General features: G+C 37.7%; 1 protein-coding gene across 1 annotated transcript in view; it reads right to left on the bottom strand.

Moving 5' to 3' along the window:
- Positions 1-27,647, bottom strand: part of LOC141395011 (uncharacterized) — a 44,383-nt gene that overhangs the window by 5,052 nt on the left and 11,684 nt on the right. Inside the window, exons 3-7 of the mRNA XM_073970314.1 lie at positions 4,331-4,500; positions 4,114-4,254; positions 3,641-4,049; positions 3,043-3,578; positions 2,889-2,967 (exon numbers count right to left, since the gene is read on the bottom strand). Coding sequence (XP_073826415.1) covers positions 2,889-2,967; positions 3,043-3,578; positions 3,641-4,049; positions 4,114-4,254; positions 4,331-4,500 — 1,335 coding nt within the window. The remainder of the gene's footprint in view (positions 1-2,888; positions 2,968-3,042; positions 3,579-3,640; positions 4,050-4,113; positions 4,255-4,330; positions 4,501-27,647) is intronic.

Raw genomic sequence — 27,647 nt, 5'->3', positions numbered from 1 at the left:
CGATGACAATAAAGCATAACACAAGCCCTGTAAATCCAACAAGACCAAGATTGAATACAAAAAAAAAATGAATTCCGAAAGATGTAAGGAAAAAATAATGGAGTTAAGAGAAAGGTATCAAATAGATGACCAAGGAGATGTTTATAATGCAGTAAAAGATCTTACCGACTTATTAACACAAATTTGTGATGCGGGTATGCCAAAAACCACAAATATTGGTGTATCCAAAAAACAAGCCTATTGGTGGAACAGCGATATCGCAGAGCTACGGAAAAAGTGTCACAAAACGAAGAGAGTGGCAACCAGGAAAAAAATGCGACGCTGAAGCAACGGAGATATATAGACGAGCAAGAAACAACCTTCGGACTGCAATAAAAGAGTCTAAGAAAAAGTCGTGTGAAGCGTTGTGCGAAGAAATTGAAAATGATCCTTGGGGCCTCCCGTACAAGATAATCATGAAGAAGACTGGCAACAGAAAATGTATACCAGGAATAAGAAACCCACAATGGGCAAGAACAATTGTAAGCACGCTGCTCCCAAAAGTTTGACGCCCCGAGAACAAATGCTCTTCTCCGAGACACAAAATTTGCAGCATTTTACTATAACTGAAATTCAAAACATTTTCTGAAAGCTTAAAAAGTGAAAAGCCCCAGGCCCGGATGGTATACTTGGGTAGCTTCCCAAAAATATGGGAAAAACAAAAAATTGCGCTTCTCCAAAAAAAAAAAAAAAAAAAAAAAAAACAATAAACCACTAAACAACCCGTCATCATACAGACCGCTCTGCATGTTAGATACTTGTGGTAAACTATTGGAGAAGTTACTATTATGCAGACTTGAAGACGAAGTAAGCAAAAGTGGAGGATTTTCAAAGATGCAGTTTGGATTCATTAAGGGAATGTCAACAGCAGACGCAATAAAAGAAGTGGTGGAGACGTCAAAGAAAACCATGGAACAAAAGCGTTTTTGTGCAGTAATAATACTAGATATAAAAAATGCGTTTAATTCTGCCGACTGGAATATAATACGACAAACGTTAAGATCTCGGGAAATTCCGTCTTATCTCATCAAAATGATTGACAGTTACCTAGATGACAGAATACAGCTGTTTAATACCGATGTGGGTGTCCAACATTACGAAATAACATCGGGAGTTCCACAAGGCTCCATATTAGTCCCATTCCTATGGAACCTGATGTATGACGGCCTTCTTAATCTGAACCTACCAAGAGGTGCAAAATTGGTTGGGTACGCTGACGACGTAGCATTATTGGTTGACCAACCCACAACACCCTTAATAGAAATTGTCGCAAACGACTGCCTGTCGAGAATTTCAAGGTGGCTGCAATCAAAAAGGCTGTCGCTTGCGGCGCACAAAACGGAGGCGATCTTAATAACCAGAAAACGTGCTTTCGACAATCCGAGGCTAATGGTTGATGGACATGATGTACAAATAAGCAAAAATCTGAAATACCTAGGAGTGTTTTTGGGCTCTAAATTGTCTTTTGAACACCACGTAAAAACAGCAACAGAGAAGGCTCTAGCTACAGCAAGCAAATTACTACGATTAATGCCAAATCTAAAAGGACCTGGACAAATAATTAGAAGACTAATAACATCAGTAGCTTATGCACAATTGCTCTACGCGGCACCTATTATAAGCAAGCCCATAGAAAACTCTCGAATATCATTGAGAAGGTTCATCGTGTGTGTTCGTTGCGGGTAACATCTGCGTACAGAACAGTATCAACAGCAGCTCTGTCGGTATTATCTGGTATACCACCCATAGCCTTACAATTCGAGGAAAGAACATATGTATATGAACAACGAAAATCCCTACCAAACCGTCATACCAACAGGGAAATACAGCAAATTAAGGATGACGCTAGACGTAAACTTCTTGAAAAATGGCAAGAAGCTTGGGTAACCAGCAACAAAGGTAGATATACATATGAAATAATTCCCTGTATACAGTTCTGGAGGAACAGAAAGCACGGAGAAGTAAATTTCTTCATAACACAAGTACTCAGTGGTCATGTAAATTTCGACACCTACTTGCATAGGTTTCATATTAAAGAAAGAGCAATTTGTGAAATTTGCAACGAATACGAAGACACTGTGGAACACTCACTGCTTAAATGCAAGCACTGAGAAACCAAAAGACTTGTACACGATATAGTTCTAAATTCGAACGATAATATAAAAGAGATTGTAATGAACATGCTAGAGTCAAAAGGAAACTGGAACAAATATGCAGTATACATCCAAGATGTGATGAAGAAAACACTGTGCCGACGCAGACAGGAACCGAACCCCTAATCATGTTAGTAATATTCAATGGGCGGGGGAATAGATCAATGTAAGAACTGCATACATCAGCCAATGAACCCCATCCCGAAGTAATGCGAAAGCGGTCCCGGGGTCGTGGCGCACTATCATTACGTCCAAAAAAAAAAGTTTAAGGCCTGTTCGATGATCGATTATTACAGAAAGTACTTCTTGTGGTACGGTATACAGCGATATAACTTTTTTGGGGGCATGTCCTTGCTTCCCGACATAGTGTACTTTATATAAAAAATCCACTGTGACCAATGTCTGATAGACACGATAACTATCTTGGATTTGGTAAAATCTTTGCGCATCGTAAATGTTTATGCAAACTTATATCAAATTCGAAGATCAACCCGCTTCTTTTGGTACCTCCCCAATTTGAGACGTGTTCGTCGATAAATTTTAAACTTGTTGTCGGATAATTCCCGCGGTACTCATTACAACAGGAATGTTTTTTTGGAAAATAACTAATGCTTGGTTTGCGTCTTTTCGTTATGTCGCAGGATAAAATATATATATATATCTGTCGGCGAAGCCGACCGATACTTTTTTACTTACATTTTCACTTAGCAGTTTATATGAAGAAGCAAAGTCAACCACGCGTCCTGTGGGTCTACGTCCCAAACCAAATCTGTGCCTAGAGAAAAAAACAGAGAAATTAATACAACTTCCAAATGTCAGCAAATGTTCTCCCGTCTCTGCCACTACTTACATCTTCTCCTTCATCGTTGTCTGATGTGTTATTGTGGCATAGAGTTGATCAATTTGATGTACCGTCGAATAGTTGCCACGCATCGGCTCATATGACGATTCAAATGGATGGCGGGTTCCCACCGGTGACCATGTATGCTGATATGCTGCATCATCCAATTGTATTGTTCTCAGAATGTCATAATTAATACCCAATGCCTTTTTATCCTCTTGCGGTAGATGGGCATATTCATCCATAATAACATTATCACTGTCGAGGCGACGACGTTTAAGATGACGGGCAATTTTAATGTCATGTTTCCAGAATTCACGATTGGTACCGACAATTGGAGCAATTTCTTTTAGCTTCAATACCAAAATGCCCATAACGTAAATACACAGAATATTCGAAAGGGTTAGGCACATACTGATAGTTGCCAAGACGGCCAATTCATTGGCTTGATTTTCGGAATATTGTGTTGTCTTTACCACTTGGGGATACTTGGTTTCATCATTCTCATAGCATTTGTAGACCAAAGCTATGGCCCAAAGCAGACCCTAAAAAAGAGATAATGATCAAAATTTAAGAAATTAAAAAAACAAAACAGAATTTTTCTTACCGAATTAACGGCCGGTGGCAACAGAGATGCTGAAATTGCAACACCAACCAGTGAACCAATGTTTCCCCCCAAAATACCAATAGCAGCAGCAGCACCCGATGGAATCGCTGTAAATACACCCACAATAAGGGAATGTAATTCACATCTCGATAATATTTCATCGGTGAGGCCCTCGCCAATGCTATAACGTTCATCGGTGGTGCAGACGATAATGCCGAATACGAAACCAACTAAAACAGCTGCACAAATGCCAAACAATTCATTGACCATGCCCAATCGAAACAGCGACCTATCCTTGATGACCGTGCCAAAGATGGTTGCAATGATGGGACCCATTAGTGGTGAGACCAACATACTAGACGCTAAGAATATAGTACTATTCTCAATTAAACCAAAAGCAGCTAAGACCCTGAAAGAATACGGAAACAATTAACAAAATTCTCTTTAAAATTTAATAGTTCACCAAAACTTACGCCGCTGAGATCAATAATACAACAAAATCAAAGGTAATCGCTGCATCCTCGCGTACATTTCGTACAATTTGTGTTACATTTAAACGACTACGGACGGAATTCATAAAACGCTCCCAGGCGCTTTGTTTTTTGTCGAAATTGCTGTAATGTTTAATTTTAGTTATAGGAAGTGATCTATTTACTGTTGCTTTTGTTGTTGTTGTTGTGGTATACTTACTCAGCATTTTCGTCATTATCTTCATAATCTTCGTCTTTTGTTGAAAATGCCTTGGAGGCAATACAATTCATAACCGAAACGGAAGAACCTTCACGATCACCAATACCCCATTCATTGAAATCATCCAAGATTTTCTCGTAGGTTTCATTGAACTCCACAGTGAACGAGACCTGTTTAAAGTTGAGAAAAGAAAGACATTTTTTTGTAATTTTTCCATGAAGAAGAAAACAAGTAAACATCTGAACACTCGTCTTTACCGCTAACCTATGAACAACGGAATTATTAAATGTTAGATTCAATAGAACCTCAGACAAATAACAAATGTTGCACAAACATACCGATTCATATTAGCTCAATGATAAGGGACCTATTATTTCCATAGAGGACCTTCACTATTCCTCCGAAGCAGACCTCTATTATAGAAAATCTCTATTCTATGAAAGAAGGCATCTAAAGAGGTCTTTTTTCTATGGAGGTCCTCTATTCTACAGTATACGTTTAGGTCCTCTATTTTATAAAAGACATCTGAAGAGGCCCTCTTTCCTATAGAAGACCTCTAGAGAGGTCATCTATTCTACAGAAGACCACTAAAAAGTTTAATACTATCTGGAAGGCCTCTAAAAAGGTTCCCTAATCTACAGAAGACCTCTAAAGAGGCCCACTATTCCATAGAATTTCTCTAAAGAGTCCCCAACCCTATAGAAGGCATCTAATCAGGTCCTCTATTCTATAGAAGACCTCTGAAGAGGTCCCATATTTCCTAGAAGGCCTCTAAAGAGGTCCCATATTTCCTAGAAGGCCTCTAAAGAGGCCCCACATTCTCTAGAAGGCCTCTAAAACGGTCCTCTACTATCTTCTAAAGAATGCCTTTAAAGTGGCCCGCTATTTTCTAGAAGACCTCTAATGAGGTCCCCTATTCTTTAGAATACCTCTTAAGATGTGCACTATTCTATAGAGGTCCTCTAAAGACGTCTCCTATTCTATAAAATACATCCAAAGAGGTCCCCTATTCTTTCTTCTGAAGAATGCCTTTAAAGAAGATCTCTCTAGAAGATCTCTCCTCTTTCCTATAGAAGATGTTTAAATATGTCCTCTATTCTGCAGATGCTTCTACAAAGTCTCTCTATTATATAAAAGACTTCTAAATAAATTATATAGTCTATAGGAAATCTGTAAGAAGTCGTTTCTTCTACTGAAGACCTCTAAAGAGGTCTTCTTTTTCTTTAGAAGACCTTCAAAGAGGTCCATTATTCTATAGAACACCTCTAAAGCGGTCTCCTATTCTCTAGAAGACTAATAACGATGTCCTCCATTCTATAGAATACCTCTAAAGCGGTCCCCTATTCTCTAGAAGACCTCTATAGATGTCCTCTATTCTACAAAAGACTTTTGAAGGGGTTATCTATTCTATGGAAGATCTCTAAGTGGCGATTTATTCTATTGAAAACCTCTAAGAGCTCTTTCTACAGATGCCTCTACAAAGATTCTCCATTCCATAAAAAACCCCTAAGGTGGTCCTCTATTCTAAAGAAAGTCCCCTAATCTCTTTTCTATAGAAATCCTCTAAAGAGGTCCTCTGTTCTACAAATGCCTGTCCAAAGTTTCTCACCTGAGTATACATAGGTTTGTTTTTGTATCGTGCTTATATTGTTCCTTTCTGAAAGGAAGGGTGCTTCTATAGTCCCTTTCTGAAAGGAAGGGTGCTTCTATAGTCCCTTTCTGAAAGGAAGGGTGCTTCTATAGTCCCTTTCTGAAAGGAAGGGTGCTTCTATAGTCCCTTTCTGAAAGGAAAGGGTGCTTCTATAGTCCCTTTCTGAAAGGAAGGGTGCTTCTATAGTCCCTTTCTGAAAGGAAGGGTGCTTCTATAGTCCCTTTCTGAAAGGAAGGGTGCTTCTATAGTCCCTTTCTGAAAGAAAGGGTGCTTCTATAGTCCCTTTCTGAAAGGAAGGGTGCTTCTATAGTCCCTTTCTGAAAGGAAGGGTGCATCTATAGTCCCTTTCTGAAAGAAGGGTGCTTCTATAGTCCCTTTCTGAAAGGAAGGGTGCTTCTATAGTCCCTTTCTGAAAGGAAGGGTGCTTCTATAGTCCCTTTCTGAAAGGAAGGATGCTTCTATAGTCCCTTTCTGAAAGGAAGGGTGCTTCTATAGTCCCTTTCTGAAAGGAAGGATGCTTCTATAGTCCCTTTCTGAAAGGAAGGGTGTTTCTATAGTCCCTTTCTGAAAGGAAGGGTGCTTCTATAGTCCCTTTCTGAAAGGAAGGGTGCTTCTATAGTCCCTTTCTGAAAGGAAGGGTGATGAGGCGACTCCTAGCCTCATCACTACAATGCAGCCCAAGAAAACCTAAGGAAAAAACCCAAGAACGAAAACACGCGGGTGATGTGTGTTCTTCGATGGTTCGAAAGAAACTCAAATTTTATTTACTATTCTACAAAATATTTACAACTCTTAAAACTAACACACACAGACAATACATTTAGTAATGTACGCTGTGTACATAAATACATCATGCACACCACGCACACACTGCGTTGCGGGTGATAAGAAACATACACTATTTTATTACCGACCCTTTCTATTTATGGCCGACATCTGTTATGTGTAAAGATAGCACATTGGTGCGTTGACTAAAATCTACCTGACACCATTAAAAACAATTCTATAAAATTGTCCATACTCCCCGCCGTGAAAAGATCCTAATCTTTTAACAATTGTATGTATTAGTATCTTATCTTTTACAAACTAAATTTTTTAGTAATATTGCAATTACATTTAATTTTGTAACTGCTGAAGGCATTACTTATATTCTAAAACTAATTATATGAATGCAACAATTATTATAACTTAATTCTAGGTGATGGCACCCAACACCTTCAGCAACCAGCTCGGACGGGGACTTCTTTTCCATTGCTTAATTACGTGGTAAATCAATTTTCTTCGTAGAGGATAACCTGAAACATTGCTAGCGTCAGCTCTGGTTGTGCGATAACCGGTAACTTCTTCATTGGCATTAAACATCGATGCCTTTTTGCTAGCGCCACCTTGTATTTCTTGTGACTTCATAACCATGCGGATCGGAGGTTCATATGTTGCACTAACTCTCAATTTGTTGATATCACCCTCAATGGTGCCTGAGCGATGGAAATTGACGTCATTCTCTTTGTCATTGGCGTTAGGTTTAAATTGGAAACCACCGATATGTACTTCTTTAGTACCTTTCTTCAGTACCATTTCTTCAAGATCACTTTGGGGAATTCCGATGTGATCTTTCTCCCTGCTGGGTTGACTCATATCTTCTTCGTTCCACAGTAATTTGTCGTACATAGCACTTTCTTCTTGTAGTTGTTGTTGTGTCATTCCATTTCGTAGACGTCGCAATTCATCTTCCAGATCTACTACCTCAGCAGCATGGCATGTCCGTTCCTGTTGGATCAATTCCTCCAAATCACGATTACGGGTATTCAATGCAGCATTTGTAGCTTCCAACTCATTAATGCGACTATTCAAGCTATGATTGGCTTCTGCTTGAAGACTATTAATCTCTTGTTGGTACATCATTTCAAGTTTGCGCATTTGTTCTTCGTGTTGTTCACGCAACTGTTGTAACACTGCACTGATTTCAGTTTGGTGGCGAGAATGTATTTCATCAATTTCTCGCAAATGACTTTGCTCCTTAAACGTGAGTTCTTCGCGTAGACTCTGAATGCGGTTTTGCAAATCCGTACGGATCATAGATTCAGCGTTTAAATATTTACGAGCTTCGTCCAATTGTTGTCGTAAACACTCCGATTCTTTCTGCACTTCACAAAGATTTTCCACAGCCTTTTCCTTTTCAGCATAAGCAGCATTGTATTTGACGGTAACGTCAGTGACCTGTGACTCATACATGCGAGCCTTTTCTTCAGCAAGTCGGCAGTCCTTGATTTGTTGATCCAATTTGGACTTAAATTGCTCATTTTCTTCTCGTAATCGATTTGTTTCACTTTTTAATTTTCGCGAAACATCCACGCACGCGTTTTCATTCTCAGTTTTCGAGCTCCTAACAACTTCCTGTGTAGGCCCTAAACTACCTGAGAACTGTGCCTCATAATTTATGTTCACCTTTTTTGGTGCTACTCTTGAAATGTTCCCACTTCTTACTATTTGGTAACAAATTTGCAGATAATGGTAATGACTTGTGTAGTCACCCTCTATCCCTACTACCTCCAAATATCGCACGTAATGTGACAATAATGACTGATAACTCTTTTCGAAGTCTTTTGTTCTTGAGAACAGAGCTTTTCTAATCTCCCCCCAAAAATCAAAAGAAGCATCTACTAAATTAATTGTTTCCCTAATATTTGGCGGTCCTGTTTGGAGCAGTCCGGATTTCTTTCCACACTGTTCCGATGAACTTATGCTGTTCACCTCAGCTATTAAGTCTACATTATGTAGACGTGGCACTTCTATAGGCACAAACAAACCCATAGCTTCCATGTTTTCCTCTATGCTTTTAACGGCATATTGCACTCCCACAGCGAATATGCAATGATCGTATGGTACTTTTTCCATACGTCGGAGCTCCCTTTCGTTACCTAAAAAGTCCGTTCTTGCTTCCGCGAAAGAACTAACTATTTTGGAACACTTTTCCCTAATTTCCTTGGCTACACTTGTTTGAGCAATTTTGTATATTTGTAAATCAATGGACACTATATACTCGCCCAACATCCTTTGATGTTGGATGAATTCTTCGAAATTCATTTTCGCGAGCTATATTTTTTGTCACTTTATTCTTTTTTTTTTTTATTTGTTATTAAAATTGACCTAACATACTCTTTGCTTCGAGTATGCGTCTTTTAATAACCTAACACAGTAACTTTTTTCTACAGCACTGCACTACACGTATAAACTACACAACGTTCTCCTTTGGAACTGCGAGCCTACCACGTCACTTAAATAGCGGATCTATTACGTGTTTTTTTTTTTTAAACACGAAACAATCGCGTCGGGGTCACCAAATGATGAGGCGACTCCTAGCCTCATCACTACAATGCAGCCCAAGAAAACCTAAGGAAAAAACCCAAGAACGAAAACACGCGGGTGATGTGTGTTCTTCGATGGTTCGAAAGAAACTCAAATTTTATTTACTATTCTACAAAATATTTACAACTCTTAAAACTAACACACACAGACAATACATTTAGTAATGTACGCTGTGTACATAAATACATCATGCACACCACGCACACACTGCGTTGCGGGTGATAAGAAACATACACTATTTTATTACCGACCCTTTCTATTTATGGCCGACATCTGTTATGTGTAAAGATAGCACATTGGTGCGTTGACTAAAATCTACCTGACACCATTAAAAACAATTCTATAAAATTGTCCAAAGGGTGCTTCTATAGTCCCTTTCTGAAAGAAAGGGTGCTTCTATAGTCCCTTTCTGAAAGAAAGGGTGCTTCTATAGTCCCTTTCTGAAAGAAAGGGTGCTTCTATAGTCCCTTTCTGAAAGGAAGGGTGCTTCTATAGTCCCTTTCTGAAAGGAAGGGTGCATCTATAGTCCCTTTCTGAAAGGAAGGGTGCTTCTATAGTCCCTTTCTGAAAGGAAGGGTGCTTCTATAGTCCCTTTCTGAAAGGAAGGGTACATCTATAGTCCCTTTCTGAAAGGAAGGGTGCTTCTATAGTCCCTTTCTGAAAGGAAGGGTGCTTCTATAGTCCCTTTCTGAAAGGAAGGGTGCTTCTATAGTCCCTTTCTGAAAGGAAGGGTGCTTCTATAGTCCCTTTCTGAAAGGAAGGGTGCATCTATAGTCCCTTTCTGAAAGAAGGGTGCTTCTATAGTCCCTTTCTGAAAGGAAGGGTGCTTCTATAGTCCCTTTCTGAAAGGAAGGGTGCTTCTATAGTCCCTTTCTGAAAGGAAGGGTGCTTCTATAGTCCCTTTCTGAAAGGAAGGGTGCTTCTATAGTCCCTTTCTGAAAGGAAGGGTGCTTCTATAGTCCCTTTCTGAAAGGAAGGGTGCATCTATAGTCCCTTTCTGAAAGGAAGGGTGCTTCTATAGTCCCTTTCTGAAAGGAAGGGTGCATCTATAGTCCCTTTCTGAAAGGAAGGGTGCTTCTATAGTCCCTTTCTGAAAGGAAGGGTGCTTCTATAGTCCCTTTCTGAAAGGAAGGGTGCATCTATAGTCCCTTTCTGAAAGAAGGGTGCTTCTATAGTCCCTTTCTGAAAGGAAGGGTGCATCTATAGTCCCTTTCTGAAAGAAGGGTGCTTCTATAGTCCCTTTCTGAAAGGAAGGGTGCTTCTATAGTCCCTTTCTGAAAGGAAGGGTGCTTCTATAGTCCCTTTCTGAAAGGAAGGATGCTTCTATAGTCCCTTTCTGAAAGGAAGGGTGCTTCTATAGTCCCTTTCTGAAAGGAAGGGTGCTTCTATAGTCCCTTTCTGAAAGGAAGGGTGCTTCTATAGTCCCTTTCTGAAAGGAAGGGTGCTTCTATAGTCCCTTTCTGAAAGAAAGGGTGCTTCTATAGTCCCTTTCTGAAAGAAAGGGTGCTTCTATAGTCCCTTTCTGAAAGGAAGGGTGCATCTATAGTCCCTTTCTGAAAGGAAGGGTGCTTCTATAGTCCCTTTCTGAAAGGAAGGGTGCTTCTATAGTCCCTTTCTGAAAGGAAGGGTGCTTCTATAGTCCCTTTCTGAAAGGAAGGGTGCTTCTATAGTCCCTTTCTGAAAGGAAGGGTGCATCTATAGTCCCTTTCTGAAAGGAAGGGTGCTTCTATAGTCCCTTTCTGAAAGGAAGGGTGCTTCTATAGTCCCTTTCTGAAAGGAAGGGTGCATCTATAGTCCCTTTCTGAAAGGAAGGGTGCTTCTATAGTCCCTTTCTGAAAGGAAGGGTGCATCTATAGTCCCTTTCTGAAAGGAAGGGTGCTTCTATAGTCCCTTTCTGAAAGGAAGGGTGCTTCTATAGTCCCTTTCTGGAAGAAAGGGTGCTTATATAGTTCCTTTCTGGAAGAAAGGGTGCTTATATAGTCCCTTTCTGGAAGAAAGGGTGCTTATATAGTCCCTGTCTGGAAGAAAGGGTGCTTCTATAGTCCCTTTCTGGAAGAAAGGGTGCTTCTATAGTCCCTTTCTGGAAGAAAGGGTGCTTCTATAGTCCCTTTCTGGAAGAAAGGGTGCTTCTATAGTCCCTTTCTGAAAGGAAGGGTGCTTCTATAGTCCCTTTCTGAAAGGAAGGGTGCTTCTATAGTCCCTTTCTGAAAGGAAGGGTGCTTCTATAGTCCCTTTCTGAAAGGAAGGGTGCTTCTATAGTCCCTTTCTGAAAGGAAGGGTGCTTCTATAGTCCCTTTCTGAAAGGAAGGGTGCATCTATAGTCCCTTTCTGAAAGGAAGGATGCATCTATAGTCCCTTTCTGAAAGGAAGGGTGCTTCTATAGTCCCTTTCTGGAAGAAAGGGTGCTTCTATAGTCCCTTTCTGGAAGAAAGGTTGCTTCTATAGTCCCTTTCTGGAAGAAAGGGTGCTTCTATAGTCCCTTTCTGGAAGAAAGGGTGCTTCTATAGTCCCTTTCTGGAAGAAAGGGTGCTTCTATAGTCCCTTTCTGGAAGAAAGGGTGCTTCTATAGTCCCTTTCTGGAAGAAAGGGTGCTTCTATAGTCCCTTTCTGGAAGAAAGGGTGCTTCTATAGTCCCTTTCTGGAAGAAAGGGTGCTTCTATAGTCCCTTTCTGGAAGAAAGGGTGCTTCTATAGTCCCTTTCTGGAAGAAAGGGTGCTTCTATAGTCCCTTTCTGGAAGAAAGGGTGCTTCTATAGTCCCTTTCTGGAAGAAAGGGTGCTTCTATAGTCCCTTTCTGGAAGAAAGGGTGCTTCTATAGTCCCTTTCTGGAAGAAAGGGTGCTTCTGTAGTCCCTTTCTGGAAGAAAGGGTGCTTCTATAGTCCCTTTCTGGAAGAAAGGGTGCTTCTGTAGTCCCTTTCTGGAAGAAAGGGTGCTTCTATAGTCCCTTTCTGGAAGAAAGGGTGCTTCTATAGTCCCTTTCTGGAAGAAAGGGTGCTTCTATAGTCCCTTTCTGGAAGAAAGGGTGCTTCTATAGTCCCTTTCTGGAAGAAAGGGTGCTTCTATAGTCCCTTTCTGGAAGAAAGGGTGCTTCTATAGTCCCTTTCTGGAAGAAAGGGTGCTTCTATAGTCCCTTTCTGGAAGAAAGGGTGCTTCTATAGTCCCTTTCTGGAAGAAAGGGTGCTTCTATAGTCCCTTTCTGGAAGAAAGGGTGCTTCTATAGTCCCTTTCTGGAAGAAAGGGTGCTTCTATAGTCCCTTTCTGGAAGAAAGGGTGCTTCTATAGTCCCTTTCTGGAAGAAAGGGTGCTTCTATAGTCCCTTTCTGGAAGAAAGGGTGCTTCTATAGTCCCTTTCTGGAAGAAAGGGTGCTTCTATAGTCCCTTTCTGGAAGAAAGGGTGCTTCTGTAGTCCCTTTCTGGAAGAAAGGGTGCTTCTATAGTCCCTTTCTGGAAGAAAGGGTGCTTCTATAGTCCCTTTCTGGAAGAAAGGGTGCTTCTATAGTCCCTTTCTGGAAGAAAGGGTGCTTCTATAGTCCCTTTCTGGAAGAAAGGGTGCTTCTATAGTCCCTTTCTGGAAGAAAGGGTGCTTCTATAGTCCCTTTCTGGAAGAAAGGGTGCTTCTATAGTCCCTTTCTGGAAGAAAGGGTGCTTCTATAGTCCCTTTCTGGAAGAAAGGGTGCTTCTATAGTCCCTTTCTGGAAGAAAGGGTGCTTCTATAGTCCCTTTCTGGAAGAAAGGGTGCTTCTATAGTCCCTTTCTGGAAGAAAGGGTGCTTCTATAGTCCCTTTCTGGAAGAAAGGGTGCTTCTATAGTCCCTTTCTGGAAGAAAGGGTGCTTCTATAGTCCCTTTCTGGAAGAAAGGGTGCTTCTATAGTCCCTTTCTGGAAGAAAGGGTGCTTCTATAGTCCCTTTCTGGAAGAAAGGGTGCATCTATAGTCCGGAATGCTTGCTTCGAATTCTTTTAGTCCGTGCCGGGTCGGAAGATAACCCAAGACCAATATATTTGTGCTCGGTTTGTCACATCCGCATTTTCACCCATACCCAACCTTCGGTAAGATGCAATGGATGTCAGGAGTGGGTGCATCTAAGGGGTTGCTCTGGTTTTGTCCATGCGAGGTATTACGACAGGGAATATGTATTGTTACGCAATTAGATTTAACAAATCTCCGTGTGGACGTTGTTTTATTCCCCAGTACGATTTGTACCAAATAAAACAGGGTTCGTTTTAGATTACGTTTCTACAATGCTTTATTTACTTTATTACACTTATTCGGAACCGACTTTAATTGCTAAGCACACAGTTTGTCTCTAGTTAGCACACAACTCTTCTTTAACCGATCTGTTCAGTTCAACGCTTAAAATACAACTAACTCGTCGCTGCTGATTCCACTTATATTTACATCAAAATCCCCTCGTTCAAGAATCCTCTAGAACACGTCTGGCAACACCTCGAATCTGTGCAAAGAACACACAGACGTACATTCGCACTAAGCGAACAACCAGACTCACATACATGGGCGAAAATCAATACAACTGGACAAGCACACTAATGACGTAATTACAACAACAAACAAATTCAAGAAATAAAGAAGTAGCAAACTAAACAAAAACACATTAAAGAAAGGTAAAGAACTAGAATGATGAAGAGAATTCTACATGGTAGTTGTTGTTGCTTAAATAAAGTAACTGCGTAATAAAAATCTTTACGTTACAATTCAAATTTTTAAATTAACGGAAATTAAACTAGATTAACTTAAACCTATCAGTTACATACGTAACAGTATGTTGCTGCATGCTGCGTGAACACGTATCACGAAACTCCCCCGCATGCAACAACTGCAGCTTACACCGTTGTGATGGTTACAACGTACTGAGGAAATATCGCACCAGAAGTGGAGGTGGAGGATTAGCTTTCCTATTGTACCATAATTGTCTCCATCAGCAGACTGTCCGATTTAATCAACTCTGAATGCCGCACTTTCGTTAATCATGAGAAAGCTGATTGGCCGTGTTTCAAAGAGTTCACTAATCACCCCTTCGGAGATCTGCCCAATCCTTTTGATGTTGGGGTAGCGAAAAGGACGTTCCGAGACATAATCAGTGCCGCAGCAGCTCGCCATATACCTGCTGGTCGAATACCCGAAGTAAGACCAAACTTCCCAGCAAAGGTGACGGTAAAGGTAAATTGTACAGACCGATTTTGTTTTTGTCGCCCGTAGAATAGACACTTGAGACTTTTTTTTCCTTTCCAGCATCAGAAAAAGATATAGGGGGTTATCATGAATGGAATTCCCCGTGAGTTTTGATTTTCCGCCGTTGCAACTTAAGGGAGAAAGTGAACAAATTCACGGGGAATTGCCGTTCATGATAACCCCCATAAAATTATTGATCATCAGCATGAGTTTCATAAACAGCCTCCGATCAAGTTTCAAACGTTGGACAACTAATTATATGTGTGGACGACAGTCGTATGTGGAAATCAGGCACAAGAAATCAAAGGCCCGTGAGAGTTCCCCAAAGTGGGGTGATATTACCGGAACTGTTTATCTACTACCTTGACTGATATCATCTCCTCCACACGGCTTTGAGATTGTATATTTTGCGGATGGTTATACGATCTTGAGGTCGCACAGTGGTTCAGGAATCGATTTTGAATTTCTATATGGGATTCGATAGCAAACAATGGAACTAAGGAAACCAAAAAATTAGGTCAAAATATTGGTCGGTATGGGCGTGGCGTGCTCCAAAAACGATTTTTTTTCGCATTTTTGGAAAATACTTCATTTTTGCAAATTTCTGAAGAAATAGCTATTCCTCGGAAACTATAAAATAAATAAAATCAATAGCTAATGAAAGTAGAAAATATCACCTTTACAACTATGTACAGTAGGCTTTTGTAGGTGGCCAAACAACGAAGATATCGCAATAGTCGCTAATACAACCCAATTTTTAATTTTTGCGATTTTAATTATAATGACGAATATCACAGCTTTGGTTAGGCAGCATAGATAATCAAAGCCCGACTATGAAAATAGAATATCTCACCTTTACAATGATGAAAAGTAGGTTGCCGTAGGTGGTCAAACAACAGAGATATCGCAATAGTCGGTAATGCATCCCATTTTCCGATTTTTTGGTAATCACGCTACAAGTCGCAATTTTGATCCGATTGTCACGAATTTTTTTTAGAGTTTATACGGGTCCCACAGAGGAAGAAGCCTCGCAAAAGTCAGTAATATATCAAATTTTTCCATTTTTTTTGTAATCACGCTACAGGTTGGTATTTTGATCGGATAGTCACGAAATGTGGGGGGTTGATGGGGGCCCCACAAAGGAAGAAGCCTATTGATTTTGGTGATAGTCAGAGAATAGTTAGGGGTCGGAATGGGGAAAAACTCATGTGGAGACAAATTCAAAGTTTTATTCATTGTCAATATAACGGCTTCTAGTAGGGATATTCCAACGGCAAAGCCTGTCAATGGAAGAAGAAAATATTAACTTTACATTGGTGTAAAGTAGGTTGACAAAGGTGGTCAAACAAGGGAGATACCTTAATAGTTGGTAATGTATCCAATTCTTCCATTGTTTTGCAATCACGCCACAGATCGCAATTTTGATCGGATGATCACGAAATTTTGCTTTTGTGGGGTCCCAGAAAGAGGCCTTTTATGTTTGGTGGTAGTCGGATTATATTCCCTAAAATAAATGTTTACCAGTGAAAAGCATTTACGAAATCCACTCGATTTTAAATATCAATTCCATTGCTTAAACGTCAAATAAAATCCAATGGATTGCAGATGAGATTTCTTTTGACGTATACACAAAGGAATGGACAGTTGAAATCCACTCGATTTCGTAAATGTAAACGTACTGTTACTTTAGGTTGGTAATACGCGGAAGATGTTAAGGTGAGCTCTTCCGCAATTCAGTTGATCTTCCTGGTGAATCGCGAATTATCCTTACGCGATACAAAATGTTTACAGGGATTAAAAATGTCCGATGCACAACATACATATACCCCGTTTGCACTTAACCGGATTTAATAAACCCACTGGGTTTTAGATGTCAATTCTATAACGAAGAAGTCAAATAAATCCTCATACAAACGTAAAAAAAAAATTTAAATTACTTGGAGTTCAACAAAAAATTAAACATATTTTACACTTGCACTTAAAACAGGTATTTTTAGAATTTAGGTCATTTATTTGACAGATATTATATGGAATTGACAACTTAAATGATGAATGTTTTATAAAACATGTTAAATGTAAAATGCAATTTAAAGTCTTTGTTTCATTTAGAAAATTTTACATGTTTCCATCCATAATAGGCTTTTAAAAATACGATGGACTTTTCGCCTACGAAAAACTTGTTGTTTTTAAAATTTGAAAACAAAAAATTTGTGATTCAGCTGGGCTTACTTTAAAAATAAAAAGTAAACACACATCACAACAAAACTGCCAAAGTGAAACTGAAAATCCAATTAAATTTATGTTATCCAAAAGTTTTACACAAAACTAGGTGATTAATTTGGTGACGTTTATGTCCCAAGGTCTTTGATTTATTTTTTTTTTTTTTGATTTCGTGGGATTTCCTCTATATTAACATTAGGATTGCGTTTTAAATTAAAATCGTGTACTAGTAGACACGATATTAGTAAAAGTGAAATGAATTTTCTCATTATTACACTCAAAATAAAATGTTAATATATCGACACCTCCAAATAATAGTATGCTAAGTCTGAAAAGTGAGTTTTGCAGGAGAAGCTCTCAAAGTTTACAGTTTTCTTTGACCTTCACTACCATTCTGAGTAAACATTTGTTTATAACTTCTGTTCGGATTGACCGATCATTACCAAAATTTGACAGAATTTAAGTTAAAGGACGTAAAATGTAAAAATGTAAAGAACTTGAAAACATGCTAAGTCGACATAGCATACTATTGTTTGGAGGCGTCGATATATGGAATTACATGGCGTGGAATCAACATTTTAACTTATAAGGTATGTTCGATAACTTCGCAAGTAAATAGTATTTGCAAGTTCTTGCAACTGCTTCTCATTCCTCTTTTATTACCGAACAGAATTTTGTGAAAGTTTGAACAAACTTTTGTGTTATTGAACAGACCCATAATTTCTTTACAAAGTGTACATGGGATTCCTTTTGGGATTCGACTACTACATGTCAACGACGTTGCCTTCCACCGGTCGACCTCATGTTAATAATAATTTTTAGACGTTTTCTAAAAATTACTCCAAAAAAAGTAGGTCCCATATCATTTATCCAATATGAATCGGCGTGCACTCATTGATATGAGAGAAGTCTCCCTTGTCCCATCTGGAATGTTTGTGGAACAATTATTATATATTATTACTAAGCAAAAATACCCAATACTAATTATTCCTAATCAATATCCAACTAATCAAAAGAAAACATGGTCAACGATATCGAAAACAAGAATTTTATTCATTTATGACATTTCATATCGAAAAAAAAAACAAACTTCAAATGCCAATTTTATGTCAAATTCGTTGGCAAAAGATAATCGAGTATTTGTTTCTACCATACTAATGACGTATGAAATTCCTGTCATTTATTTGTTTCGAGTTGTTTCGCCAGATTGTCTGAATTGTTCTGGTTTTTATTTTAACCTGAAAGTCTTAAATTTTAATGTACGTGTGGCGTTTATCAAAGAGGACCATGATTTATGATCGAAATTAATTGAAAATAAAATTATCTCAATTGAGGTGTTTGTGGCTGTTGAATGAACTTAAATATGATTGTTTCAGTTTAAAAATGGATGTTGATGCCATCTGTCACGTCAGTGACATCAAAACAAATAAACGAATTGTTCATCCCGATTATGTTATCAGCGACATGTTATTAGAAGTTTGTTAAACGAGAAACCCTAATAAAATTATACGGTTTTGTATAAAGATACTGCATTAGTCATTTTATAGTAATTTTACATCCAATCGATTTCAACTTTCAATTTCATTGCTTAAACGTCAAATGAAATCCAAAGAATTTCTGATGACTTTTCATTTGACTGTGTGACTCCCTATTGCCTACAAGATCGTGTCAGGGATATTGTGCGAACGACTAAAGTCTATGGTCAACGAGATAATTGGGCCATACCAATGCGGCTTTAGACCTGGCAAGTCCACCATTGACCAGATATTTTCACTGCGGCAAATCCTGGAGAAGACCCAACAGATGTAGATCTACACCTACTACCTTCTTGTCGAAAATAAAGCAGCCATGTTTGACTTTGGTATCCCCGCAAAGAACCTCTCCGAAGAGTTTTGTACGAAAAGAGGTTTTAGGGAAGGAGACAGCCTTTCGTGTGATCTCTTCAACATCCTGCTGGAAAAGGTTACACGAGAGCAAACGTCAAAAGAAGTGGCACAATCAACACCAACAACCACCTGTTACTTGCTTATGCTGATGATATAGACATCATGGGACTAGAGTTGTGCATTCTAGTTCGTTTAGCTGATCGATCTTTTTAGTTCAGCTCTTTTGATTGAATTAGGTCGTTCTTTTAGTTCAGTAGTTCAGTTAGTTTGTCTATATTTACCTTAGGCAATTTTCTTGCGGCAATTGTCAGTTTGGTGGAGAGATAGGTGAGGTATATGGTAACCCTTGGCCTCTCAACACCCTCTCTCACCGAAAAACTGACAATTGCCGCAAGGAAAATTGCCGAATGTAAATATAGACTTTATTTTATTTATTTTTTATTTTATTTATTGTATTTTTTTATTTTAGTTCAGTCGTTCCTTCAGGAGAGTCGTTCAATTGAACTAGTTCGTTCGCGAACTACACAACTCTACATGGGACGATCAGTAAAAGAAGTAACTGATACCTCTCTGAAGGTCGAAGGAGAATCTGCTGTCTGTTCCTTTACTTTTGAAAATAGTAAAACCGGCAAAAGTAGTAAAAGTTGTAAACTGCTCCCATATGAATTGTACGGTGTCTAAAGTAAAGGAACGCTTTTCGAGTAAAAAGTTGTAACACTTGAAGATTCTTGCACGTAAAGGAACAGAGCTAAACAGAGAGAAATAGAGATCTTTTCTTAGTTCGGCCTATGCAACAAATGTTCTGTAATGGGACAGCTAAGTAAGTACGTTTCATTTGACGTATACGCAAATTGACAGTTGAAATCGAGTGAATTTCGTAAATGTATACCAAGCATTATATTTGGTGATTAGCTCTGGGTGAACTACTCACAAGGTTGCAAGAGTTTTCATCTTTAATACGCAATGGAAGAGACAATTGAAATCGAGTGGATTTTCAAAATTTAAAACGCCACACACATTAGAAAATTTTGTCGGCCTAACCTTCTTTATGAGGATTAATTTGATGTAATTGACATTTGAAATCCAGTTGGTTTGTTAAATCTGGTTATATGTAATCGGACTTAAGGGCCAAATACATACAGTCCGTTGTAGAGCTGGCAAACCATCGATATTCCCAACATTAGATATTTTCTATATAATGTTTTAATATATCGATTGCTATCGATATTATCGTTAAGTTGTCATCGCCATTAATTTGGAGATGAAAATGGCGGAAATGTCAATGATTTTCTTGAAATTATGCAAAAGTAGTTCACAGAAATGTGAAGGAGAATAAACAACTGCTTTTATTTCATAAAAAATGTAAAAAATACATTTTATTTTACCGAAATATGTGTTCGTGTGACTACGGACTTACTTTCTTACACACACATAGCCGAAAAGCAGCGAAATTTATATTTATTTCAATAGATTTCAGGTTAGGGTTTTTATTCCGATAATATCGATAGGCAAAACTATCTATCGATATTGAATTTTTAAATAATAATCGATATTATCGATAGTGCTATCGATTTTTTGCCAGCTCTAGTCCGTTGAGCACTGCGTTACAACAACCACATGAAAACTTCAAGAACAAACTTGGCATCACTTACACATTTTCCATGTGGTTGTTGTTTTCAACGCGTGACGCGACGCACAACGGACCGTATGTGCCGGGGGCTTTAAAGTGTGAGTTCTCGTAAACAAAAACATGTAATACTATGTTTACATTTACGAAATCCACTCGATTTCAACTGTCAATTCCATTGCTCAAACGTCAAATGAAATCCAATCGATTTCAGATGAGTTTTCATTTGACGTATACACAAAGGAATTGACAGATGAAATCGAGTGGATTTCGTATAAAACATTTCTAATTTAAAGTGAAAAGTGTTGCATAAACGCTTTACTATTTTAAAAATTAAATGTCTGTCCCAGAACCTGCAAGAGTTTACAAATTTTTATACCCTCCACCATATGGAGGGTATAATTAAATTTGTCATTCCGTTTGTATCACATCGAAATATTCGTCGGAGACCCCATAAAGTATACATATTATTGATCAGCATAAAATTCTATGTCGATTTGACCATTTCCGTCTGTCCGTCCGTCTGTCTGTTGAAATCAAGATACAGCTCGCAATTTTAAAGATAGAGAGTCAAAATTTGGTACAGAAGTTTTTATTGCTTGCAGGATGGTTGGTATTGAAAATGGGATATATCGGTCCACGTTTTGATATAGCCCCCATAGAACAGTACCTCCCGATTTTCGGTATTTTTAAGGTTTTAGCTTCATTATCCTACCACAATGGCTGAAATTTGGTACGTAGTCTTCTTTAGGGGTATAAAACTTTCTCCCAGAATTTTGTTGGTATCGGTCCACACCTTCATATAGCCCCCATAGAAAGGTACCTCCCAATTTTCGGTATTTTTAAGGTTTTAGCTTCATTATCCTACCAAAATGGCTGAAATTTGGTACGTAGTCTTCTTCAGGGGTATAAAACTTTCTCTAAGAATTTTTCGGTATCGGTCCACACCTTCATATAGCTCCCATAGAACAGTACCTCCCGATTTTCGGTATTTTTAAGGTTTTAGCTTCATTATCCTACCACAATGGCTGAAATTTGGTACGTAGTCTTCTTTAGGGGTATAAAACTTTCTCCCAGAATTTTGTTGGTATCGGTCCACACCTTCATATAGCCCCCATAGAAAGGTACCTCCCAATTTTCGGTATCTTAAAGGTTTTAGCTTCACCAAAATGGCTGACATTTGGTACGTAGTCTTCTTTAGGGGTATAAAACTTTCCCCCAGAATTTTGTCGGTATCGGTCCACACCTTAATATAGCCCCCATAGAGCGGAACCTCCCGATTTTCGGTATTTTAAAGTTTTAGCTTCATTATCACACCGAAATGGCTGAAATTTGGTACTTAGTCTACTTTGGTGGTATAAAACTTTCCCCCAGAACTTTGTCGGTATCGATCCATGCCTTCATATAGCCCCCATAGAACGGTACCTCCCAATTTTCGGTATTTTGAAAGTGGTGGCCTCAATATTCCACCGAAATGGCTGAAATTTGGTATTCAGACTTCGTTGGGGGTACTCAAACTTCCCCTTTAAATTTGTCGGTATAGGTCCACGTCTTCATATAGCCCCCATGGAAAAGTACCTCCCGATTTTTCGTATTTTGAAGGTTGTGTCTTCAATATTCCACCAAAATGGCTGAAATTTGCTATTTAGTCTTAAATGTGATATAAAACTCTTCGAAAGAAATATGTCTGTACAGGTCCACGCTTTCCTATTGCCCCATTTCTGACTAAAATTCGTCGGTATAGGTCCACGTTTCGATATAGCCCCCATAGAACGGTACCTCCGGATTTTCGTAATACTGAAGATTGTGACGTCAATATCCAACCGAAATGGCTGAAATTCGTCTTCCAAGAGTTATAAAATATTCCAGAAGAGTATTATCAGTATAGGTCCACGTCTTCCTATATCCCCATAGAAACTTACTTCTTGATTTTCGGTATTTTTTAGTTTTAGCCAAATTCTCTTACCGAAAAATAGGAAATTTGGAATTTAGTCTTCTTTGAGCCTAAAAACTTTCCGTCAGAAATTTGTCGCTATGGATCGACGTTTTGAAATAGCCCCCATAGAATGGTGCCTCACATTGTTTTACCGAAATTGCTGAAATTTAGTATTAAATCTTCTTCATACACGAAAGCAAACTATTTATTCCATTTTACTTCAATACAACTTGTGGTGGAGGGTATAACTTAACGCCGTTCTTACTTGTTATTACTACGATAACAATTTTTCCCTTGTCCCGGTCCACACTAGAGCGATTTCAATGAAATAATTTCATGAAATTAGGCGTTCTTAGATCGAGTTACCCGCTACTGCAGTTTCGTAAAATTACTTTAGTATGGAACTCGATCTAAGAACGCCTAATTTCATGAATTTATTTCATTGAAATCACTCTAGTGTGGACCGGGACGTTATGATATCGAAAAAAATAGTAGATTCTTGCAGTGCTGGAACAGACCATAAATGAATAAAAGAAAAATTGCTTCGTATTGTCATTGAACGGTGTGAAAAATATAAAAATAAAAATTACTGAAGACATTTCAATTCTAATTGATTCAATTTTCATGAAAAAAAAATAACTATCGATATTAGCTCAAAAAAATAAAATATTGATAACATCGATTGTAGTATTGATATTTTGCCAGCTCTACAAGATCATCTGAAGTGTTGCAATATTGGAGCCGAAACAAGTCAATTGTGAACAAATTAAATCACCCTCGAAAACTGAAAAAAGGTAGAACCTCAGTAACTTTTGGCAGCGTAGCCACGTTATGTTATTTTTAGACATCGGATTTTTGCATGTTTTTTATTTCTCATCCGATTAGACTCAAATTTTGGATCTAGGCGTTTTGAGGGTAAATTTTTCGATATTTGGGGTCATATCAAAAATATGCAAAAAATATGCCAAAAAATATGCAAAATATGCAAAACATATGCTAAATATGCAAAAAATATGCAAAATATGCAAAAAATATGCAAAATATGCAAAAAATATGCAAAATATGCAAAAAATATGCAGAATATGCAAAAAATATGCAAAATATGCAAACAGTTTTTGGTCGAAAATGGTCAAAAAAGTCGTGAAATTTACAATTAAAGTTGGAAAAAATCATCAAAAAAACTTTAAAGTGTCCTAAATTAAGACTGTTAGCCATTTAACGTCGATTTTTTAGCAGATTATTGTGTTATCGATACCTCTTACGACGGCGTGGTGTAGGGTATATGGTATTGTAATACTATTTTTATTGTTAAACTATGCAAAAATATAAAATTTGATAAAATATCAATCATTTTATGTAAATTTAATATTTTCTTTGTCTTAATTTGTAGCTTTAGGCTGGTTTTAACTCAAAGGGAAGAAATCGATGTCGATTTTTTTTAGGCGGGGGTGCCGCCTAAACTGTTTACTTACATTATATGTTAGATAGATTTAAGAATAAGATTGCCAATTGAGCACCATTGCAATAAGTTAACACGTGCTACTGGAGCCTCGAAGTTATGAAAATCTCGTCTCTCTCTCGGCGACCCATATCTGTGGAACGGTTAAAGCTATTTGCCCGTATTATGCATTAAATTAAAGGCCGTTCTGTTTATTTTATATTCAAAAACAAAATGCGTAAGTATTACTGAATTCGAGATAGAAAGCCAGTGTCCCGATTAACGTGACTACGTACGCCTTAGGGCGAAAATGGAGCCTATCTGGGTATAGCCGACTACTTGGAGAACGCATTGTTCGCAGTTGTTCGTCCTTTGTAATTAATTGGTTGTAATCTGTGGTAGCTCGACTCGGAGTTAATCTGACTTTTTTATGAATTTCCAACAGTTGTTCCTTTGTAAGTTTGGGTCGAATATTTCCGTAGAAGTTTCCATCTTCGCTTTGTTAAGATTTTTGTCGCCATTTGACTCTTTACGGTGTTTTGCACTGTCGGATCAAACAATGCCAAGCCAACAAGTTCAGGACTAAGATACCACAGGTGATTTATCATTTTTTATTTCCTTTTTCTGTCTATGTTTTCGTATTTCAATAGATTTTCAATGAGGTATAGGTCTTCTTTTGATGCTAAACGCTTCGTAGAATCGGAATAACCATCTATCCCAAAACGAAAAATTGTCATTGCTGCTGGATCCCTGTAAAGTGTCCTATAGGAACGTTAGTCGTATCATTTTTTCTACAGTAGAAGCTCTCGGAGACGACCCCAACAAATATATGATCTTTAGAGGCTTTATCGGTTTATTCCGGAGAATAAACAGTGAAAAATACTAGCAACAACTTCAAGGAAGATACCCCTAAACGAGGCTATTTGCGTGCACTGGCATGGAAAACTATTACCAGGTATTCCCAAAACAGTGCAGAATGAACGGGTTGCTGTTCTGGTATCATCTGGTATGGGGGTAAAGAACAACTTCTGGGCGTTTCTGAAATTGGCAGTAGCTCAGGGGAGAAACTAGACTTAGCAGTGTACGAATGCCTGGAATAATGGCGTCTTACCAGCTTGAGCAGATGTTAAGTCGAGAGCTTCTGTACCTGCGTACAGATTTATAACAAGTATTGTTGAGATCGATATTTTGACTGGAAGTTTGGAAGCACATCCGGACATCAAACAAACATATTCACGCGATTTCTATAAGAATAGTCTGCGATTGACAAATACAAGTTCGATGTAGGCGAGAATGTTTTAAAACTACTTCCCAGCTGACTTCCCAAGAACAAGAGGTCGTGGAAGAACTTTGTGTTTTCATCCTTCGAGCCCGGTTTAACGCGCCCAGAACGTTTCTTATTTTGTTTATTTATTTTGTATCAAAGGACAAGAACTGAGTGTTATAAATGAGAGTGTGGGTTATTGATTTTACAAAACCTATAATGAACAAGATATTTGTTATGTAGATATAATATTGGATGGATTGGGTAAACATAATCAATAGGTTGAAAAGGATTAGAGGCAATAGATTGAGTTTAATACAACAAATAGTGAAAGCGAAATTCAGAAATATTTTTTAGGTCCAAAAAAGACCTAACCGCATTGAAGATTTATTGAAATACGAAACAAATAAAGGAAATAACAAAATGATATATCATCTGTGGTATCTTAGTCCTGAACTTGTTGGCCTGATCTGATAGTTCAAACCACCGTAAAGAGCCAAATGTGACAAAAATCTTAACAAAGCAAGCAGAAGAAAATGGAAAAAACCAAACTAATAGTACGGTTACACTAGAGTTTTTTTGCCGGGTTAACCCACTTCGAGAGGATTTATTTGACGTTTGCGCTATGGAATTGACATTTGAAATCCAAACCCACTGGGTTAATGCGGCTAAGTGTAACCGGGGTATAACAAAAGAACAACTACCGAAATTTCCAGAAAAAGTCTACCAGGCGTAATTACAGGGTATACTTACTTGTTGTTCAAGAGATTAAGCATTAACTCCGAATTTCTTGAAAAAGATCCTGTAACTTGACCGCAGAACATCAATTACCAGGAAGGGTAAAGGATGTTAAACAACTTGAGAGTTGTGAACGACATAGCAGAGCAAGGAGTCGAGTTCATCACCAAGTAGTCATCTTTACCCAGATGTCTCCAAAATCACATTATGTCAGCCCCTTAAATAAATTTAAATATGAACAAAATGTAAAAGACATTTGTTTTCATTCCCAAAAATTGATAATATGGGAAGAAATAAAAAATAATTTAAAAAATTAAGTTACAATGTTATATTTATAAAAGCACTTAAAACTAGAACATAATTTTTAATGATGGATTCTCTCAAATAAAACGCTGGTGGCCGTTTAATATTGCCACAATTTTTAATACAAATGCAAGCGTTTTATTTGAGAGATTTAATCATTAAAAAATATTTTCTAGTTTTAAGTGCATTTGTAAATAAAACACTGTAACTTATTTTTTAACTATTTTTTATTTATAACTTTACAGCATTTAATTTTTTGACCACTGGGAACCTCATAACAAAATTATAGCCAATTTAGGCCGAAAATGTAGATAAAAACTTTAAAAATATCTGAAATCGTGTTGTACCGTTATATAGGGGCTATACCAAAACCTTGACCTGATTCCAAAATTTTTAGTGAGGAAGTTTCTGTACCATTGGGAACCCAAAATGCCAAGTTATAGCCAATTCGACCTAAAAATTTAACCAGAATCCTTAAAATACTTTAAATCTGGTGATACTGCTATATGGGAGCTCTAAAAAAGGACCCATATTGGTTTTGGTTTCATATTCATGCATTGTCATCCAAGTCTGAAAAGTGTGCAAAGTTTTAGTTCGATTGGTCAACTACAATTGTGTGGAAAATAAGTTACTAGATTTGAACTCAACAGACACAAAAGCAAGTTAAATTAAACACTGTAAAAAGGGTTTTTTTCACAATGGACTCCATTTTCACTCTAAGGCGTTTTCGGGACATTGGCTTTATTATCTTGAATTCAGTATTACTTACGTATTTTGTTGTTCGGCAAGAAATATTAAGAATAGTATGGCATTTAATTTAATGCATAACACGGACAAATAGTTTTAACCGTTTCATAGATATAGGTAACTGAATTCGTCAAATAGCCAAAAAGTCGAGATTTTCATAACTACGAGGACCCAGTGTCATGTGTTAACATATTCCAATTGTGCTCAAACTTTAATAATCTTAAAATCTAACTAAACTAAACACTTTAGTGGAGTGCCGCATAAAAAAATCCGACATCGATGTTCTCCCTTTGAGTTAAAACCAGATTAATGCAACAAATTAAGACAAAGAAAATATTGAATTTTAAATAAAATATTTGACAATTTAACAAATTTTATATTTTTTAATAGGTTAATAATAAAAAATGGTATTATAATATACATATAACCATATTTTTATATCCACACTGTGGTAAGGGGTCTCAATAGCATAATAATCTGCTAAAAAAGCAGCATAATAATCTGCTAAGAAAACGGCCAACAATTTTAATTTAGGACACTTTGATGATTTTTCCCAACTTTAATTGTCAATTTTACGACTTTTATGTCGATTTTCGGCCAAAAACTGTTTGCATATTTTGCATATTTTTTGCATATTCTGCATATTTTTTGCATATTTTGCATATTTTTTGCATATTTTGCATATTTTTTGCATATTTTGCATATTTTTTGCATATTTTGCATATTTTTTGCATATTTTGTGCATATGCAAAATATGCAAATATGCAAAATAAATACAAAATATGACCCTGCCATTGAATTTAGATTTCTTTGAAACGAATTTTGGTCCAATCAGAATCTTCGTATCTCTAATATTAAAAAATATGCAAATATGCAAAATCCGATGTCTAGTTATTTTAAACTGACTGAATTTTCCGTCGAGGAGGTAATATCAAATCTTTTCTATGTTCGT

The sequence above is a fragment of the Musca autumnalis genome, unplaced genomic scaffold (assembly GCF_047663935.1).
Source record: "Musca autumnalis isolate F117 unplaced genomic scaffold, ASM4766393v1 scaffold_2, whole genome shotgun sequence".
NCBI lineage: Eukaryota > Metazoa > Arthropoda > Insecta > Diptera > Muscidae > Musca > Musca autumnalis.
Note: the sequence above shows the minus strand (reverse complement) of the source record. Positions and strands in the feature narration are given on the sequence as shown.